The sequence below is a fragment of the Ptychodera flava genome, chromosome 10 (genome assembly GCF_041260155.1).
Source record: "Ptychodera flava strain L36383 chromosome 10, AS_Pfla_20210202, whole genome shotgun sequence".
In the NCBI taxonomy this organism is placed as follows: Eukaryota; Metazoa; Hemichordata; class Enteropneusta; family Ptychoderidae; genus Ptychodera; species Ptychodera flava.
In genome coordinates, this window is record NC_091937.1 from 11,455,596 (window position 1) to 11,478,089 (window position 22,494).

At 37.1% G+C, this 22,494-nt stretch overlaps 2 protein-coding genes across 3 annotated transcripts in view; one reads left to right on the forward strand and one right to left on the reverse strand.

The window, feature by feature from the left end:
* The first annotated feature begins 182 nt into the window (after window positions 1-182).
* LOC139141989 (peroxisomal targeting signal 2 receptor-like) lies at window positions 183-7,251 on the forward strand. Its single transcript, XM_070711774.1, has 10 exons — window positions 183-398; window positions 1,065-1,125; window positions 1,953-2,067; window positions 2,909-2,944; window positions 3,489-3,566; window positions 3,808-3,916; window positions 4,159-4,268; window positions 4,522-4,635; window positions 5,271-5,426; window positions 6,165-7,251. The coding sequence occupies exons 1-10, from the start codon at window positions 287-289 to the stop codon at window positions 6,225-6,227; spliced, it is 954 nt and encodes a 317-aa protein (XP_070567875.1). The 5' UTR covers window positions 183-286; the 3' UTR covers window positions 6,228-7,251.
* Window positions 7,252-7,955: 704 nt separating this feature from the next.
* The window catches only part of LOC139141988 (polyphosphoinositide phosphatase-like), a 34,091-nt gene continuing 19,552 nt past the window's right edge, over window positions 7,956-22,494 (reverse strand). For both annotated transcript variants that reach the window (XM_070711772.1, XM_070711773.1), the window contains 5 exons: window positions 13,171-13,248; window positions 12,302-12,476; window positions 11,376-11,455; window positions 10,852-10,953; window positions 7,956-10,202 (listed from right to left, as the gene is read on the reverse strand). In XM_070711772.1, the coding sequence (XP_070567873.1) occupies window positions 10,019-10,202; window positions 10,852-10,953; window positions 11,376-11,455; window positions 12,302-12,476; window positions 13,171-13,248 (619 nt within the window). In that variant the 3' untranslated portion in view covers window positions 7,956-10,018. The remainder of the gene's footprint in view (window positions 10,203-10,851; window positions 10,954-11,375; window positions 11,456-12,301; window positions 12,477-13,170; window positions 13,249-22,494) is intronic.

Consider the following 22,494-nt stretch of genomic DNA (forward strand, 5'->3'; position numbering starts at 1 on the left):
AAAGAACTTAGCAGTGGCACCACATTGACTTTATTATAATAAATTTATTGACATCAAAGACTTGAAAAAAGAATCAATTGACTTTGAAATGTTTAAGACAGAGTGCGAGCGCTGAGGGCGCACCGATCGTTCTCCGAGAAGCGAGCGTTGAACTCTGAATGGGTGGGTCAAAGGTTACGCTATCACCTGACCTGTTCTCTCACGGACGAAGCTGTTTTTGCATCATGTACGAAACTTGTTTCAACAACATCGCAACTTTATCGTAACAGTCTACACATTTCAGGCGATGGCGCTGGCGCCATTTCGAACTCCAGGACGTCATGGATACGCAGTAGAGTTCTCACCCTACCTGCCTAATCGGATTGCGTGCGCTACATCTCAACACTACGGGATAGCAGGTAGGCTAATAGTGGATGCTGCGCCCATTGATCGATTCTATGATCACAGACTCTTTAATGGGCGAACAGTCGCAGTGTACTGCTAACTCCCTTGACTGACCAAGCATGTTTAGAATTTTCGAATCAAAAGTCTAATGCAAACAAGAAAACGACTGTTCGCCCTATATGATGGTATTGTCAAATCAATATTTGTTCATTATACCACAGTCCCACTATCCCTTAGCTCATGAATGTAAAAAATACATCCATGCTTAGCTGCAATAAATAATTGTAGACAGTGCGGCTTGGGATTCTGTCGTGCGGCTCAACCAACCAGGGCTACAAGTAATGCAGCTACCTCTATACCACAGTCCCTCTATATAGAAGGACTGTGATTATACAATGAAGTTGCCAGACTTACAATCCCACTTGTGTGAATTTTACTTTGGTGTTCAATAAAAGGATCAGGCCATGACAATGTAAGATGAAACGATTAATCCCATCAACAAGGTCAATCACGTGTTTATTTGTCATATATATATAGTCTCCATTGATTCTTCTTAAAATTTCCATTGCAAATTATGCATATGCCACATGGCTCTATCAATTGACATTGATTAGCACACCAATAATGTTTTCTGAGTGAATCAGCATCCTTTTGTTCAATTCAGTCCCTTCTTCTTTCAGGATGTGGAACCCTGTTCATCATTGACATTACCCCTGATGGTAGACTACACCCAATATGCAGGTATCGGCCAATACTCTGATTTGTGCACTGTCTTAGTTCTGGTTGTACCCTTTGTGTAAGCATGGAGGTACCAGAATCCCCATGGTTTAAGGGAAGGAAGCATAATTTGAACAGACTCTTCTATTTTGGTGACAGGGGTGGTACAGTGTATTGCTATTACAAGTCACTCTCTAGATTGTCCTTGCATTCATGAGAGAAAGAGTTAAAAAGCCTTTTCCTGCATATCTTTGTTTCTTTGTAATGCAATATATGATCTAGTCTATACGTCTGAACAGTTATCCTTTAACAATGTGTCATGCCACTGACTCAATGTGTCGTGCCACTAACGCAAGAGCATTCTGTTTCATTCAAAGAAAGTGTACATTTTACACACATTGGTACAGTTGATTTAAGAAAATTTCAAGCTTTCCTCTCAAAAAATTCAATAATCTTACAGACGGGGAAATGCTTAGGAATAATCCCAAGTAATAGTGTGAGAAAACGATATTTTCTAACTATTTGTGAGTTGATGACAGCTTCATGTTACTGTCTGTACCATTTTACTTGGCATAAAAAAAGATAATGTCAGTGTGCTTTCAGAGAGAAATGACACCATTGTGCCATCAAAACCAAATGAAGAGCTGTGGTCAGAATATGCTGCAGGATGCTCAGTAAGTTACGTTCATTGGGAGAAAGATATCGATGTTACCAAACAATTTACCACATTGTACCAGTATAGTTAAAGGCGCTTAGTTCTGCACATTGGGAGAAAAATGTCAATGTGTAATACCAAATACCAATGCTTGCTTCATCCATACCTACACTCCCTGATATTTTCTATCCCTTAGCTATGACTGGAATGATGGTTTGTTTGATGTAACATGGTCAGAAAACAATGAGCATCTAGCCGTGACTGGCAGCGGTGATGGAAGTGTCCAATTCTGGGATATTTCCCAGCCCAAGGTAAATTTTGTAGTGATATGTCCACATGTCTATCTTGACGATGTGTGACTCATATTTTTAAGGAGCCATACTTACCTTGGAGTTGTTCTCAACTATTTGGCTAATGATGGTGATCACATCAGACAGCAAATGAAAACATTTTATGCTAGTTCTAATTTGTAAATTCGTAATTCCTACAACTGTTCATTCGCCGTAAAAGATTTTTTGTTGAAGGCATATTGTTCTGCAATGTACTGTGCTCACTTGTGGAGTGTTTTTAATATGAAAAGTATTAAAGAAATACAAATTTCGTATAACAAAGCTTTCAGAATTTTGCTTTGCATAAGACGGCGTACAAGCACCTCTCAAATTTTTGTAATCAACTTTATTATGACTTTTCACAGCAAACAATGCACCATTCGATGGAGGTTTTATTGTAGGTTGAATGAAAGTGACAATATCCTGATTAAATCAATTTTATCTTTTGATGTATTTAGAAAAAAATGCTTTTTGTGTAGAAGAGTTATCAATGACTGTTTTTAAGACGTTAATAGAATTCTTATTTTATCATATTGTACCTTTTTGTTCTGTTTTGTTGTTTAAGTCTAGTGGATATTTTATGAGCTTGTTCTCGAAGTAAGGACTATTATTATTCTTCAAATCATTTTGTTACATCACAGTACCTATACCTTTCTGAGTCCTGAATACCACACATCTTCTGTTTAAATTTTATCAGTACTCATGAAACTGATAAATTTCTCTTGAAAATCACTTATTGGATTGCACATATTTGAATTTTTGTGCCAGTTTCCTGCACAAGTTAATCTAATAATTAGATTATTTGTCCCTTTCCACCTTTCAGGGACCTATCAAGTCACTGAAGGAACACACAAAGGAGGTATACCATTCTCATGCAGTACACAATACAAAATCACGTCACTTCGCATGTTCACTTGAAACCTGTTGGTGGGTTTCGATTCTGTCAATGCTCAGTTAGGCAGGGACACCACCCTTGATATGGGTGTTGGCTGTCAGTCTGGTATCATGCCATCAGGAGCTCTTAGCGTTGAAAGTTTAACCTTTGGATTTTTAAGCTCCAAGATAAAAAGCTGTAAGGATTTTGGTAAATGTCATTTATGGGATAACTGTGGATTCTCTGACATTTGTGACTAAAATCCCGTCATGGTTTATCACAAAGGAAACAAAAATATTAAGACTGTCAGTTTAAAGTTTGTTTTCCAAATTGATAAGATAATTGTAAAATGGAAGTCACTGTTTCACCCTTTCTGCAAAATCTTGATCCTTGCCAGGAAGAGATGTCATCAAAGGCTGACATAATGTACAAATTCAATACAAATACTTTGGAATTATTTCTGTGCTTCATTCATTATGGGGATGATCTGTCTCAGTAATCTATAGATTGATGTACACTTTCTTGTCAGGTATACGGTGTAGATTGGAGTCAAACCAGAGATCAGCATTTAATACTGTCAGCATCATGGGACAAAACAGTCAAATTGGTATGTGGTAAATTTTAAGAGTATCATACTTCTTGAATTTCTGTCCTGGGTCAATATTCATAGTTATTACATGCCTCATATATCAAATGTCCCGCGGCCCGCATCCTATAGGATTCAATTCGTCATCGGGCATGTATATTTCTGTATATCCATCTCTGAATTAATATTAGAAAAATAACCCCATTTGAAATTGACTATCATAAAAAGATAATCATTCAATGATACATTTGTTCCTTTGCAGTGGGACCCTCTAGGTCACCAATCATTGGCGACATTTGCTGGCCATGACCATGTAGTTTACAGTGCCATTTGGTCACCACATCTCCCAGGATGCTTTGCGTCTGTATCAGGTAAGTCATTGCAGAGGTTGTGTTGGACATTTACACACAGATTACACAGAGTGCAACCTAGCAGTGGTAGTGGGAGTGATAACCCCTTTCACCAGAATGGTTTGGCTCAAATTTATTGTTGGAAATGGTAAAGGTTGACCTGTAACACCAAGAAATTTAGGGTAGAATGATGAAACATTTCTCATTTGTCGTATGAACAAATAAAAGTATACTGATACAAGACTTTGAATCTTGTTTTCCAGGTGATCATACATTCAAGATATGGAATATCAAGAGACCACATGCACCGTCTATTGTTGTCCCATCAGGTAACGCTGAAGTTCTCACATGTGATTGGTGCAAATATGACCAGGTAATTGATATTCATAAATAGTCCATTCCAAAGGAGGGAGACTTTTTTTATTATTCTCTAACTTTCAAGTTCTCTATCTATGAAAAATCAATCCATTTTGAAATGAAATGAAAATGAACAAAATGAAATGAAAATTTGCAATTTCTTTACATAAATTTTGCAACTGGCTCAGATGTCAGGTACTGTTGACTCATGTGACTCTTATATGACAATCATGTGTCAATCATGTGACAATCATGTGTTCCTCTTTCAGAATTTATTGGTCGTTGGCACTGTTGACAGCAGAATAAGCGGCTGGGACCTCCGTAACCCACGGCAACCAGTATTTTCTCTTGCAGGTCATGAATTTGCCATTAGGCGACTAAAAGTAAGCTATCTTTTTTATGAAAGGCGTATTATTTGAAGAATTAAATAGACTATTTTATCAGCTGCTGGATTACAAACTTCAAGCTGTGTAAAAGAAAACTTTTGACTGGTTTTTCTCACCATGTTGCAATTTTCATAAATTTCATTTTAGAACACTACCAGGGTTTCTGCACGCCTGGGATTATCATTCTTCACTTCAACTTTTAAAAGTCTTGCATTGCAAAAACTGCTGTGATACTTATTGATATCTAGTTGGAAAAATGTACCATCTGAGGAAATTTCATAATGGTTGTATTATCACATAAAAACCAGGGCTACACTGTAAAAAAGTCCACGCTCAAAACCATCAGTAACACAGTTTGTTTGTTCACACAACTTTTCATGGACTTTGTGTTTTCTTTAGACTGAAAGATCCATCGCTCAAGGACACTCCATATGCTCCCCCATCTCTTACCCAAAAAGTGCCCTTGAGCGACGGATCTTCCAGTCTAGGTTTTCTTGTACACTCCAAATGATGAGGCAAATCATAAAATTGATCTGCTGTGTTCAGTTATCTCTAGAATAAAAGTAACAAATGAGTGAAATAATTTTAAGAAGGTATAATCAAAGTAACAATGTTTTCTTTCTCTGTTGCAGTGTTCTCCGCACACTGGTTCAGTGATTGCCTCGTGTTCCTATGACTTCACAGTGAGACTCTGGGATTTCACTTCACCACAGAAACTGCTTGAAACCATAGAGCACCACACAGAGTTCGTCTGTGGTATCGACTTCAATATGCACATTCCAGGGCAGGTAGGCCAATAATACATATATTTCTCCAAGATGTCTCTGGGCAAAATGCAAGGCAGATATTAGATATATTGCTTTAAAATGCCACTTGGCAAAATGCTAGGTAGTTAATAGATATATTGCTTTTAAATGCACTTGGGCAAATGCAATGTAGATAATAATTACAATACTTTAAATGCCACTGTACAAAAAGCAAGGCAGATGATAAATATATTGCTTGTAAATATCTCTGGGCAAAATGCAAGGTAAAACACAGATATGACACTTTACTCCCCGCATTGTACAAGTTTTCATCAATGTAAATGATTTATGTGAAATCTTAGCCACAGCTTGAGCTAAACTCTTTACCAGATATCAAGATTAATAAAGACTTCATTAATATTTCTATATCTGATGTGTACATAAATATTTTTAATTACCATTCTCGACATTTGGCCTTGTAAAAGCCTGATATTGTGAATCTTCATTTCTGAACAGTGGTGATACATGCCATATAATGCTTACTGCAGACTTGTCTTGAGTTTTTGCTCAGTTTTAGCAAAATAACATTGGCGCCCTCTTCAGATTGCTTCATGTGCCTTTGTCTTTTTCACTGGCTGGCTATTAGTATTGGTGTTCATCATGGGGGGGGGGGGGGGGGGGGGGAACACTTTTTCTCACCACACAATGTGTAAACATCAACCAGCCTACTAAGACAGGGTGTTTTGACATTTGTTTTTTGGGTTTTTTTTTTAATTTCAGATTGTAGATTGCTCCTGGGATGAGAAAGTCATGGTTTACACACCAAGATGTCTTGCTCAATGATGAATGGTTTCAGTATATTACTGTTCTTGAGCTTTTTCTTTGCAATCACACAAACTTGTCTTGATCTTTATCTTTGCTATGAAAAGCAATTTTGTCTGCATAGTTGACAATTACCTGAAATAACACATCTTTTCGTAGATATTTACAAATGAAGTACTAATGTTGTAATACAGTGCAATTTAGTGTCACTGTGACTGTCCACTGGATAACAGTTGTCAATGTCAGAATAAAGATGAAAATCTTTGACTGTATATTTCAATTAACACTGTGCCTAATGCGATTGAGTACATTGCTATTTTTTCATTACCCTGTTTGCTCAGAGACCATAAACTTGTACAACGATGCCCAGTAAAGAATTTATCACTAGTTTCTACTAATATTGCCATCTGCAAGCTAACAATTACGTGAACAGAACGATGCCCAGTAAAGAAATTGTCGCTAATTTGCAAAGTGATATAGCTCTATCGTTTGGCCACACCATAGCAGAACAATGTCAGGTCTCAATCCAAACTTTTTTTTCAGAGACACATTTCTTGGGTGTTAATGCATGGGTACGGCCGATAGTAAAACCTGCAGTACAGGGATTGGCCAAGGTGGCATGGGTCAGAGGTCCTTCAACTGTCACACTTTCAACCAAATGATCTCAATTCAATGCTTGGCTGTACGGATTGTTTGAATTATCGTTGAGAATAAAAACCCAGCAACTTTGCTACAGTGCAATGGAAAGTTTTTCTGCTCCTTATCAGACCTCTAAAGATGTGAAGATTTCATGTGCAATCACATTTTACTATGTTTTATGAGCATTTTTTCTGAGTCACAGTTTTATCCTAAAATGCAACTTCTGTAACAGGTGTTAAAATATTACCAGATTATATGAAACTTCCATTCAGTGGTTGACATCAAAAGCAAAAGCGATTTTGTTTTTATGATTAAGAAATTTTTATTGCAAATTTGCAGGAACTTTAAGTGTACTTGGACAAGTTAATTTGTAAATAAAATAATGGTATTGTGTTTTATAGAGAAAGTTTTTCATTTTTAGTATGGCTATGTTTAAAAGGAGAATGGCATTGACTTGAACTTCTGCTAACATAGTCATGTCAGTGATTTCCTGTCTCTTGATTAATCAGGAAATCAACTATATGTTTGATGTTCAAAAATGTTAAACTCCTTAACTTTGATAGTTTGTTGATCAGTCGTTTGTCCCAGATGCCATCAGTGTTAGATCACTTTTAAATAAACATTTTTGAGAGCTTGATAAAGGGAGCAACATTACCTCCTATGGCCACATTTGCACTCACAAACGAATTCTTACTTATACATACATTACTGAACACCAAATCCTGAATCTGCCCACCTAAAGAACACAGGGCCTTAGCTCTTTAGAAAACAATTTTGTCTTCTTAGGGGGCCTCCCTGGCAAGATGAAGCATTTTGACCCTCTAGGATTACTTTGATTTGTAAAGGTTGATCTTGGTTCTCCTGTGACTGGTCATTTGATAAAAGCTGGGTTGGCCAGCAGCTTCACAATGTTCTCAAAATGCCTTTTTACAATACAACAGAAAAATAAGAGATTGCAGTGGCATGCCTAAGAAATTACATGTTTCTCTCTTGTTTTAAATTGCTATATATTGAATTCACAGCTCTAAATTTGACATCTTTGTTAGTTTCTATTGTAATCTCATGTTGTCACTGAACTCTGAGTTTTAAACAAAACACACAATGACAGAGTTTGAGGTACATGTAATTTTATTTACAGATTTTGTTGAAGTATTTGTGGTACAATATTGCATTCCAGGATTTATATTGCAGGCAAAACTGTTCTGGTAAAGTGTAAAGAGATTTTCATTTCAGTATTTTGCTCCTCAAAATCTCTCTGTAAACACCTGAGCAATACAGAAATTCTCACAGAATTCAGCACCATGCAGCCTCTGGCAAAACTCTTCAACTCTTGTGTTCCAGAGTTACAGTTTGAGAGTTCACGTCTGTATTTTGAAGTTCATGTTTGGGATTCTACACCACGTCCGTCACATTTTGTTTCATGGCAAACTTAACTTGAAATAGATGTTTTTGTATTTCTTTATTAAAATTTATCACTCTCTCACCAAATTAATCTACAACTGATGACTTATGCCTCTAAAAGATGTAGGTCATTAGGTGTGTGCAAGACTTGAATCACAAGCTGTCATTATGGAAACAAATTATATAAAGGAATTGTCTCTGTCTCTTCTTTACAAAAATTAAAGATGACACACAATTTTAATTTTTTTTTTTCAGTGCCGATTAGTCAATCTGCTTGCACTGAATTCTAGTTTATGGTAGTTTGAGTAAAGCAAACCATCTTGCGAATTTTTAAAATACTTCCTTTCCTTAATCATCAACCTCTGCTGTACAAACACTGCAAAAAATGGGTTGATGTGAAGGCTTTAGAATGGCATGTGCCTTGAGTAGAAACAACTTTATTGCCTCTGTATATTGTTTTACTCAGTACTGGTAGGCATGTGTTAAGTATCCTACAGCCAATACTGTTTCTGTCCATTGACATGTTGAAGCACCGCTATTCTGTCACTTTTGCCCTTTTGAATGTTGGTAATACACTCTCCAATTGCAGTGAACAAAACCATTTTCAAAGTTAACTTCAGCTTAAAATTGACATATCCTATTCAAGAGACCTGCTACAGACAATTTCAATAATGCTGAAACATAGTAACATTTTATCTCTTGAGTGACAAGATGCTGCAGTGGTAGGAAAGTCTTGCAAGCAATTGAAGTATGTATACATCTGGTCAGCTAGTCAACCACAGCAGGTTTACAATAACTCCCAGTGTAAGTGCTCAACGCACTTTGAGTGTTGCAGATATTCATTATTGATGTATAACAAACCTTCCCTTACGAAAAAGACTAAAGAACTCTATGCAGTCCTATAGTTTACAGATATGCTATAAATATCTATGGAATTTCTACAAGTTTATCAAGGTTTAGCCCCATTTTTATTTTTTTTATAGAAAAACAAGATTCCATACAATTCTACAGAACTCCATAAAGCCATTTTTTGTAAAGGTTGGCTCCTTTTATTCTTGAACACATTCCAACAGGGAAATGTTAGGGATATCCATTTACGTAAAACACAGAACTGTTGACATCAATCACTGTACATACATGTTCTACAAATGTCTACAATATAAACTGGGTACATTTTTGTAGTATGAAACAATGCTTACACTAAATATGTACATGTACCACCTTATTCAAGTATAAATACATCAATATTAGCATCATTCTCTCTATTGTGCCACGCAGGCAAATTATTGTCCTTGGTTTTGGCTACTTCCTTGTACCACTCATGGAGAATCCACTCTTTTTTGCTCATGTTATGCACAAAATTATACAGAAACTTTTTGGTACCAAAATTTGAAACCTTCACAGAGCATCTGCCTTCATACACTATTAGTATTCCTATATACTGTAAATGTTAACATGCGTTTAATTTTCATCTTCAAAATATCACAGCATTTGTCTTGTGACTTTGCATGTGGGGACAACGCAGACAACAACCACTCTGTAAATGCTAGCATTCATTTACAAAGAAATGCAAGTGCAATCCTAAAGGACTTTGTCCAATAGGATTCCAGTGGAACCCCGCCTGAATGTGATGGGATAGTTCTGAACATAGTCACACATTTATCCTATTGATACAAGTAATAATCCTGTACAACAGTCCTACTTGTACAATAATCCCCTAGGATCTCTAGAGGATAGCTTGTAAAACTGTCTATTCCATCAATTATTCATGTTCATACTTTCAAGAACTTAGTATTGATATATTCTTGATATTTCTTATAGTCCTTTGGTTCACATGACTTGGGAACTTTCTGGCCCTTGGACACGTACGATTCGTAGATTGCCTTTGATTTCCTGCTGACGGTTGGCGGCGTCACGTCGTACGAACTGTCCAGTGAAAATGCACTCATATGAATGCTGTGAAGAAACAAATGCAGTTTGTTGATTTCAAAGAAGTATACCCAGGTATTAAAGAATCCACAATACATGGTCTATGCATGCACCCAGAAATATTACTCTTTGTTTTATTTGGTGCATACTGAATTTATCACAATTTTACTGACATACTCAAAGCCAAGCTGACATCTACTGACTTCCAAGTCCCTCCTTTCACCCAAGAGAATTAATGTATAACATGTTCTGATTTCAGTAGTATATGCCCATAAATTGAAAGACCTAAATGCTTGCTCTTTCAACCATTTTCTGTCAAAGTTAAAAATAAAGTTTAGGGATCAAAGGGCAATTTTGGTACAAGAGAAATAGATTACCTATTGCCGACATTTGAAATTCAAAATGGCCGCCATCCCTGAGTTAACTCTATGGGGAAATAAGAGCTTCGAAATGAGAGCCCATAAGTGGTAGATAAGAAACGCACTGTAAATAATCTGACCATCTGAATTTTTGTCTCAGAGGCACATCCTGCCCTCTCACTTCTATTGTCTATGATCAGACATTAAGATAGACTAAAAGAAATTTTTGACATATCTCAATTGACTCATAAAAAAGAATTTTGCAAGATAAAGGGCATATTGTATGATAACAGTTGGTGAAAATAGACGACACTCACAGTTTTGTTGTTCGTTTCATACTCTTCCTGATCCGTGGCAGTTCTGGAGCAAGAGACGCCTCTATGCATTTCTGTGTGGCATTCAACTGCAGTGCAACAAATCTAGAATGTGGAAAAAAAAAATTTAATCAAAATGTTGCTTTAGTAAAAGTGAAGCATTAACGAAAGCTTCAATATAAAAAATATAAACTCATATTTGATGCAATTTATCATACATAAACAATTTAAGAAAAAGATGAAAATTGAATGTTACTATTTGAATCTTTCACCCCTTTTCCACTGTGCATCAACGATCTACAAATGATATAGTTCTGTACATGTATTTCCATGACCAAACTGGGGCACGATTCAAACTAAAAGAATTTTCCTGGGGTACTGGATGTGCACTCTATTTGCTAACCCTATCCCCAATGACTCCCTTGGATGACTGGAGATGAATGCAAAATGTGTCCACTGCTTTATTACTCTAATTTTCAACTGTGTAAAATAGATTGTATATTTAGCTATCTTTAATAAGTTCATACTTTTGGTAAATCTGGACATCGTGTCTTGACGTTTTCTCGAGTTCAACTCCATATGTTTGTTTCATTGTGGGGAAGATGTCCTGCAAAGAAAAGGAATGCCATTTCATCATCTCCATTGCAAAGTCCCATAAAACCACAGTGAAACAGTTAGTGTTCTCATAACACTAATACACACCTCAAGAATGAAAGTTTTAAGTTTTCATCATAATGTACTCAGAAACTATACAATCATCTCTTGTATAATACAAATAATTCCATACTTGAGAAGCACATAACCACAAAATTCAAATAGCAGGCGTTCACCATTTGGAGGCTGTGACTTACCTTTCAGCACAGATATTGTCAGATTTTGTAAGTCTGAAAATCTGCATTCTGCCGAAAGTTGAGCTACAAAATCTGTATGAACTGATTGCTGATTCTGGTACACACTGGAATATTACCAACTGTTGGAATTGCATTGCCTGTACATGTAAAGATGCTGCAAGCTAACCCTAGGAATACGAACATTTTGTCAGGATACAGACTCTTTGTACATTCCTGGCTGTATCTTACCGGAGATTGTCTAACGCACAGATTGGAGTGTACAGGGCAGGCATACTTCAAAGATTTGAAAGTGGTTGACAACAATTGTTGTTAAGTAAAATCAACATAATGTTTGCTCATCATGTTCACCCAAATGAGCCAGAAAAATGATATGATATTGGCATTGTATTGTACATGCAGGTGAAATTGACAGTATCGAACCTGACCTATCTTTAACCTAGAATTTGTGATGTACAGAAAATATTCTGAATCATTACGTATGCAGTACATTTACTACACACATTCTAAATATACATGGGAGTAGCTCAAAACAATACATTCCGCAGGTCACAAACTGCCAGGGTGAAGTTCAAGGGCACTCCTGTACACTCACTATAGCTTACCTTGAGTGAAATGATGTTATCTCCTCCTTGTATGGGTGACATAGGTGACGTCAGAAACATGGCTTTGTATTCATCATCGGAGCTGGAATCATCACTGCTGCTGCTGCTCTCCGTGGTCGGGCTTGGTGATCCAGCGTAGTTCTTTCGTTCAGCAGTCAGCTTCTGGACTGTTTTGCTATAATGATGGAAAATGTGTGAAATTGATCATGAAATTCTGTATAATGGGGTTTTTTTCCAGGTATGACCTACTTTCAAATGTGCAAGATTACCACAGAATTTTCCAATCTGGTTTTAAACAATTCATAATGGTCAACAGATAATGAGTGACAAAATCACAAAGTTGCAATGGGGATATGAATGATGGATGAGATCATAATGCTATCTTTCTGACCACTCTACATCCAGGTATTTTTTGATGGTATGTAGTTTTCAAATTCAACATTTCACTGAGAGAGAAAAATATAAATTTTGGGCTAATGTGCAGCACTGAATAAGATCTGACCCAATTGGTAGCTGAATCTTACCAATATAATGAAAACATACAAATAGACTCCCTAAGTGGCTGTGAATAGTGAAAATGGACCAATCAGAAAAGAGCTTATTCAAGCTGCACATCAGCAGTAAATTTTTGCCTTCAAATGTGTTTAAGTGGAATGGTTGGGAGAAACGACGTTTTTAATCAATGCGGTGGATTCGTACCAATGAAATACAAGGATGTAGGGTCACACAGGGACAATGAAAACAGATTAGTAATCAACACTAGAGTAGCGTTAGTTCATCCACCAACACAGTGCAATACTAGAAATTTGGGAACGAAAGATTACTGCACAATTACGATATAGAAGATAAGAATGTTGTTGGTTTCTAACCTTGATTCTTTGCGTCTTCCAGGCTGTACACGCACTGTAAATGGACTGTAATTGACGGCAAATTTGGGCATGAAGTCCCTGTAAATTGAAAGCGGAAATACATTATAACATTAGATATTGATGCAAATACTGTTGGTAATTTTTAATAGCAATATAAAGTGATTTTTGTTGAAAACTCTGATTTCTCTACGTCATTTAACAATCTTAATTAAGATGTTTTGAGTTGAAATGGCAGTACTTTTTTTATACAGGAAATATAACAATACAGACTGGATGACAAACAGAATACCAATTATAGTTAGTCCACCTTATATACTATTGTAAGAATAGCAGAACTAGAACTTTGCTACATTGATGTAAGATCATTAATGTGAAGGCTCCTTGACAAATGAGAAACAAAGTTATGAGACTGTGATCAACTCTAAGCATTTTATGCACGTCTTATTATATATATCTAATGAGCAGTTCTCACAGCATGGCATCAAATTTCCCAGCATGGATGAGTGTTAACTACTTGCATGGGGACAATGCTTTCAATATGTTGGCAAACCAATGTGATAATGAACATACGGTAAAACCTGTCTTCATTGAATGCCATTGGGATTGGAAAAGATGTCCAGTTTAGAGAGGTGTTTGGTTCACAGAGGTACATTGTAAGATTGTGTCTGTGGGCATGGGACCAAGACAGACAGTATTTTGGTTTTCACAGGTTCAGATTGGACAGGTTCTAATGTGTAATTTGAGCAGAACCATGTAATGAAACAAGCAACCTAAAGACCGATACAGCTTCAGTGTGTATGAAGAGAATTACTATTTATGATACCTCTTGGTGAAGAGGGTGGAAATCTTTGATGGCTCATTTCAGAATGGCCTCACAAAAACGGCAGAATAGCTGCAAAAATACGCAATTGAAGATTTCATCATAATTTGAACATATCACATTAAGATCATTCTATGAGCATGTCTACCAAATTATCACAGCTATCAGATCAGTAGTTTTCGAGCAACAAAGTTTATGACCAAAAATGGCAAAAATTGCCGCCAAAATACAAAATTGCAGATTTCATCATAATTTCAATACATCATATTGAGATAAACACTAGGAACCTGTTTAATAAATATCTAAGCTATTGGACGAGTAGTTTTTGAGAAAAAAAATGTTTACCAAACATGGCAAAAATTGCCTAAAAAATACAAAATTAGAGATTTCATCATAATTTGAATACATTTGATAATCCCAATAAATGTGTATACCAAATATCATAGCTATTAGACAAAACAATTTTGGAGAAAAAATTTTGACCAAAATGACAAAATTTGCCTTAAAAATACAAATTTCCATATGTCTGCAAAATTTGAAGAAATCTGAAATAGGTCATCCCTAGGGAGCTATATCTCAAATATCAAAGCTGTCTGACAAGAAGTTTTGAAAAGGGTTTTAAAGATTTTTCGGCTAAAAATGACAAAAATTGCTTTAAATTGCAAATTTGCATATTTCATCTCAGTTTCAACAAATCCAATATGGTCATCTCTAGGGACCTTTGTAACAAATGTTAAAGCTGTTGGACCAACTGTTAAGGAGAAGATTTTTGCCCAAAAATAGCAAAATTAGCTTCAAAAATACAAATGTGCATATATCATCTGTGCTCTCCCTGGCCTTTCGATATTAGTAGTAAACTTACGAATTCACTTCAAAAATATTAGTAAGCACAAATTATGTACTGTAATGTTGAGCCCGATAATTTTCAACAAGTACTTCTGGTACTCCATGAATGATTTTAAGGGGATAGAAATTATGAATGATTTCGTGATAGAAAAAGGCAAATGAAAAATTCCTCTTTAGCATCTTTTGACAATGAACACTCACTCATATCTTTATTACACAGCATAACATTTTCAAGTATATTGTAACACAAATCATGACTCCCTCGTGTAGTCAGTGGGTGATGATTATATATACTGTATTAATATATTAAGTGGTCATTCATAATATATTATCAGTTTTTTTGCACAAGTTTTGGATGCTAGAAAATCTGTCCCCCGTTTTTCATATTTGGAAAGCTCTGTTACCTTGAAAGTATGCATGTCATCCATACGTACAAGGTGGTGCCTTTATATACTGCAGTCATTATGCCATGTTCAGCTCTAAAATTATTTTAAGACAATCACTGATCAGAACATTTGGCAGTCAAAATTGACCTCTCCTTCCCTGCGGTTTCGCACAAATTTTGTCTTATTATAACCGCAAATTTAAGTGCGCAAACTGAAACTGGTGGTCCTGCCACAGTCCCTCCCTGTGGTCCTGCTAATGTTTTCTAATTAGAGATAGTTATATTTTAAAACGCTGCAGATGATCATCATTTTTTTTGTCTGGATAAAATTTCGTTGTGCGACTGTGCACAGCATTGTCTCTGGAGCATCAGAGAAAACTATCAGTATTCAAAACATTTGCTGAGACAGTTTCTTGTAAAATATTTTGAAGGAAACCTATTAAAATTGGCAAGTTCACTGAAAAAATTCAATCTGCAGATCGTCAAATGACAAATCTATGACGACTAAGATTTCCGGCTAATCTTAAACTTATACCATGGAATGTCACTTTCTACCCCCATGCACAGACAAACACTTTGCAGTATCGTTCAACCATTTGTTGTCCGGACTATAGTTCAACTGTCCTTCAGGCTGACTGTACTTGATCTCTTCTCGGCTTCTCTTTTTCCAAATTTTTCATATTAGTTGCCATATTTATCCCTAAGTTTCTTTCCCAGCCGAGGATACTATCCATCTAAAGTATTTGTAATTGTCTGCTTCCCTCGAACTACTGTTATTCAGAAAGTTGACAGCATGTGAGTGTTTGGGTGTCTTGAAACCATCGTAATGCATGGCACACCAGTATCAGACATGTCAGAGTACATGACCCAGGGATCTTGAAACCTTTTCGCACATGCTCATGTTATCACAGGTCAAAGTCCAAAGCTAGCTATCACCATGTGTCGATCAACGGCCGATGGTAGGGGCAGAGTAGTTTTAGAAAGATGAGATATGACAGTATTTCCCCAGAATTCATAATCTTGACCGAAAATCAGGTTTAAAAAATAACAAAATTGTTCATAAATGGCCGATCATGCATTTATTTTTTTCCGTAAATTTTCATTCTTGTTTGTAACTTGCAAACATTACGAGCGACAGTGTGATATATTGAAATAATGATGAAATCTGCGATTTTGTTTTTTGTTAGCCATTTTTGGTTAAAAAATTTGATTCCCAAAAAACTACTCGTCTGATAGCTTTGGTTGACATGTTCTTAGTGTTAATTATGATGAAATCTTCATTTGAGTATTTTTGCAGCTATTTTTGCCATTTTTCGTCAGGCCACTGAAATGAGTTATCAAAGATTTCCACCTTCTTCATCAGCACATGTCAAACATGGGGCCCGGGGGCACCGACGTCCTTTGTACCTCCTTACTGTTTATTAATTGCCATAAATGTGAAATTGGCAAAAGTCAAATTGTTTTGACATAAATGAAAGTTATTTGAACTGGTTGGTTACCGGTCCAGCATAAGTTCAAGTGTGGATTCTAAGTATCAACAACCTTGATATGAACCATTGACTAAAAAACATTTGCTTGTTACACTCACCACACTTGTACTTAGTATTTGGAGTGTACACCTATCTACAATACAATGATAAAAAGTTTGGACTCTGTAGGTCAACAGTGCATCTTTAATGTATGAGACTAAATAAGCTTACCCCTCAAGTATGTATAGGCCAAAAACAATATTTAATTTTGAATTATGTAGTGCAGGGAAGGACATACAATATGGTGAAAAGCAAACTAAATATAAAAACTGAATATACAATTATATGGAAATGTTGTTTTACAGTCATGAGTATCTGGTGTGTGCGGAGAGACAAATATTAAAATCGGACAGTATCATCCTGACCACAGTTTGTCTGACTGGTTGTTTCCTTCTGATTTTCTGACACGGTGATAGGTACAAAATATTATGCTATTCACGATAGTTATACAACATAGCTTGCATTTTGTTCATAGTAGAACTGAGTTTTACATGTAAGATAACTTTCTCGTAAACTGTAAATTCTGGCTTCTGGCAGCTCAAACGTCGCAATACTACATTTTTGATATGATATGGAGTGATTTGCACACATGCAGTGACAGTCGATATATTCATAGTATGAGAGTCTACTGTACATTAAAGCATAGTGATGTTGACAACTACATGCATGCCAGTGCACGATTTCAAAGTAGCCAGGAGGAAATTCTAATGGTCTTTTAGTGGAAATATAGGTATTAAACGACAGTGAAACAAACAACATTAGTTATCGTGACCTTGCTAAAGTGCAATCTCGGATCATGTATGATCTGATGATCATGCCAAATTAACCATGTCGGATTTAGCCCTGCGTACGATGCTCTGTGTTCCGCCACAGCCCTGCAAAGACCCGTACGTAGGGTCGGTGACTTCAAATCCACTTTGGGACTTGACGTAAAAAGCCAAATTACTGCCGTAATTCAGCGTTCTTGGGCCCAAGTCGTATCCCTGCCCACCTCAGCTACTCGATCGCTTCCAAAATGCCAGTCTTTTATTCACTTTTCGTAAATAACCGTCGATGTCGGCAACTCTCTCGCTAGCCCTGCGTACGTACGCAGTGTACGCAATGCATTCCCTGTGTACGTGTGCGTTCCTAACACACAGCATCGTACGCAGGGCTAGCGAGAGAGTTGCCGACGACATCGACGGTTATTAAGTAAAAGATGATGTCAAAATCAATGCACAACTGTCGAAATTACCCAAAATAAGCAACAGAAAACTAAAAGTTATCGCTGTGTCGAAAGGACAGTATATCAACATAAAAAGACGCTAGTTTGTTATGACATGGAGGCCGGAGGTAGAAGGACAGAGCATTCCCTCGCTCTCACCCAGCTATTAGTACGGGCCGCCGGTGGGATTGCCTCGCTATTAAAAGCAATGGATTCGCCGGTACTGGGGAGTACGGAGGCCATCATTCTTCAGTCTATCGAAGGAGCGGTTCGTGCCAAAAAATACATGACAGCAATCAAATATACGCTAAAACGTCAAAATCCGCAACTGACCGAGAAACATGATGGCAGGCCTTGAAAAACAACGCTAACTTGTTATGTGCGCATGCGCATATTAAGGGGAGACCCATTTGATTTCGGGGGGGGGTATGCAGGAAGTGGGTATGGGAACTTTTTTTTGTTAGAGAGACAGCATTTTTTTATTTCTACAGTCAGACCTGCATCAATTTTTTTTTTCAAATGGAGTAGCAGTGCAATTTTTCAAATTTAAGCCAGTGTTTCACATATCACAGGATGTTTTTATTTATTCATTTTACATTCCAACAAATGACAAACAAAATGGAAAGTCTATTATATATACAACTTTAAATTATAGAACACTTTTTTGGCAAATCAACTGTGATCAGTACTATACCTGCTTTTCTTTAAAACAGTCAATTCCTTTTAAGTTCTCAGGGGAGATGTTATCTTTTGTGGTCAGAGAAACAAGGCTCACACATTGTATTTCATTATATTTGTTGTTCCTCAATTTTCATTGTCAACTTGTAATCTTTCTAACATATTTATATTGAGAGAATAATGTATTGGTTTTAACACTAGTTTATTGACTCCTATCTTGTGTTTTAAATTTTCACGATTTAGAGAAGTCAAATAGTCCCATCTAGATATTGCCTATACCATTGAGATATTGCAACAGAAATCCTGAAACATGATTTCTTGGGTCAGAAAAGGGAAGGAAAACATCAAGTGCACCGAGGTGTACAGTAGTGAATGCTTATATCATAAGTGCTGGAAAAAAACACATAAGAATTACTTGTGGTAAAAACATTTGCGTGCCTTTGGCAGCATGCCAGCAAAGAATACATGAGATGAAGTTTCCAAAATTTTGCTCATTTCAACAGCATTGTGACAATTCCTTTTTTATTTCTGTCTGTTATGAGAATATTTTTTTCTCAAGCCATTACAGGCTTAATTTTTTTCTTTTATTTCACCTGGTGACAATTTTTTTTCCTCGAAATCCTCCATACCCCCCCCCAGAAATCAAGTGGTTCTCCCCTAAGTGAGCCCCTGACCTATACGGGCCAGTGGATTACTTCCTCAGTAGAACTGATATGCCTGCCAGTACCGGTGTTTATCGCCTACGGAGGCCATCATTCTTCAGTCGATCAAAGGCGCCTTTCGTACCAAAAAATACACGACAGCTGCAAAAGTGCATCACTGTCAACTTCATAACTATAGAACATGTTGAAAACACAGTGAAACGTTCACAATGTAAAAATGTGCCCAAACCGAGAAACAAGATGGCGTCCGTTTCGATTCTTCAACTCAGATTTTGTCCTACAGTTGTGCGCATGCGCAGACGATAGCTTTAGCGAAAGTGAGGCAAAATCAAGTAAATATAAAAATAAAATGGATAAAAATATTGTTTAAAAATAATGTAAGGCATGTATCACCAAATTTTGAACATTTCTGACGGTATTTCAACTATACGAACACCCATGCCAAACATCACAATAATCAAATCAGTGGTTTTGAGGAAAAAGTGAAAATAGTGGTTTTCAGAAAAAAGCTAAAAAAGTGACTTTAAAATGATTCAATCAAAAAAAGAAAAAAGACCGTTTGAGATACATGCCCAAGTGACCACCAGACCAAATTTCAGAAAAAGTTACTGAAGCGTTTCTGAGATACCTGCGTCCACAGCATACGGCCCACTATGTTGGCCGTATTGGGCCGCGCCATCACATTAGTACCTTGTGCCCACAGGGCACAAAGTACTAAAAATGGTTATTCTCTACATAACACAGCGGAGCTATATTGGCCACTAGGTCACTTGTTACATTCAAAGCTTCTCCTTCAAAACAGCCAGTCCGATTCTTTTCACATTAGGAGTACAGGTCCCCAGGGTCGGGATGACCTTAATCAGATATTTTCCAAATTGTGATGATCTGTGTTCACACACACGATGGATGACAGACAACAGACAATATCAACCTATTAGATAAGCTCTGCATCACTGACAGTGGCTCTAAAAAGGGTAACACACCAACAAATCCACCCCACCCCATGCCCTGCTGAAGAAACTGATGAGTCTCTAAATACATACATGTACATCTTCAACACAATTCTTGTCAAAATGACCTATTACCTTCGTCACATGGATCGAATGATCAAGAAGTAGGTCATCAAATGTACAGTGCAGTAATTTGGACAAGTTCAGAGCATTTATCATTTATTGGTATCATGACACAATGAACTATACAGTATCTGCAATACTGGGGGGCCCTATCTGCTATCAGCTCAGTGCCTGTCTCAAGTTGGTTTACAGACACACCTATATGCACAATGGCTGCTGCTTCTGAACGCAAAGTTTTGGAAGAAATTGGTGAAGATTTCCTGTGTTGTACCATCTGTCTGGAGCAGTTCAAGTCTCCTAAAATTCTACCATGTCTGCATACATTCTGTGAGCAGTGTTTAGTCACACTGGTTGAGAAGACTGGATCTCTAAACTGTCCAGAATGTCGACAGCAATATCAGCTTCCTGTTGGAGGAGTGCCAGCGATAAAAGGCAACTTCTTTATGAGCAATCTAGTCGAGATATTCAAGCAACGACTGGAGTTAATGCAGGGAACTGAGATCAAATGTGAAGCTTGTCAAGAAAATACAGCAACTCACAGGTGTGTTGAGTGCAGACATTATCTTTGTAACATTTGTGTCAAGGCACATAGAAAACTGCCAATCACACAGACACATCAATTGATGACCACTGGAGAATATGAAACAGCCATGACAACCAGTCCAGTAACAATACAAGCAGTGGAATATTGCAATGTCCACACAAAGAATGAGGTAAAATTCTACTGTGAAACCTGTCAGGTACCTGTCTGTACAGACTGCACCATAGTCAAACACCGCATACCAGAACATGTACACAGAGACTTGAAAGATGCAGCAGATGAGTATCTTACAGAATTGAAAGCCATGGTTGACAAACTGAAAGTGAAAGAACAGGAAGCTGACAAGAACAAAACTCTGGCTAAGCAGATACACAGTGACTTACAGAGCAGTGCAGCAGAGAAGAAAGGAAGGTGAGAATGAAAGCAGAAGAAATCATCAAGAAAATAAAGAAAGAAGAGCGAGACTGATAGATGAACTGAAAGAAGATTACAAAAGGAAAATTAAAAAAGCAGCTGATGATATCTGTAAGATGGAATTAAAACATGGTAACATTAAGAGTGCAGGCAATTACATAGAGACACTGATGCATCATGGGAATGCTGCTCAACTTCTCTCCACAAAGGGTGAGGTTGGAACTCGTATCCACCAACTGATTACCATGGAAACTACAGCAAAAGCTGAAAAGGAGGAGGTAATATTCGCACCAAATGATGAATTCTGTGAGCATGGAACTCTGGGAACACTGAAACTTACATGTGTATGTCAAAGTGTACCATTGAAAACATTCCAAAACAACTCTGGAAAGGTGACTCTGCAGACCTACTGATCACAACCAGAGATTCCAAAGGAAAACAAGTCATCACAAAACAACAAGTGAAAGCCAAGGCAAGAAAACCTGATGCATCATGGAAGACATCAATGTAGCCAATAACAGAGATGGTACACTCAGAGTTACAGTGGATGGACAATTGGATGGAAAATATCAAGTTACCATGACAATAGGAGATCAACCAATACCAGGCTGTCCTATCATGATACCTGTCATCAAAGGATTGGTGAAGACCATTGGCAGTGAAGGAAGTGCCAAAGGAAAGTACAGCTGTCCCTCAAGTGTGGCCATAACCAAAGACAGAGACATTGTCACTGCTGATTATGGCATAATAGGTTGCAGATAACCACCGAAAAGGGAAATTAAAGAAAATTTGGAATTCAAACAGTTTAAGAAACCTTTCACACCCATATGATATAGCAACATCAAGTGATAATACATACTATAGTTTAAATAGGGACAATAATCAAGTGGTTGCCAGTGATGAGGATGGATGTGTCATCAGCAGCTTTGGACAAAATGAGTTGAAAGATCCATGTGGTATTGGGATTAGTCCTGTAAATGGCAATGTCTATGTGACAGATTGGGGCAGGCATTGTGTCAGGCTTTATACACAATATGGTGAATACCTTAGATCATTTGGGTCAAAAGGTAAAGGTCAAGGGCAATTCAATGGTCCCTGGGGTGTAGTCATAGCAACTACTGGAATGGTATTTGTAGCAGACTGCAAGAACCAGCGTATCCAGGTATTCAATG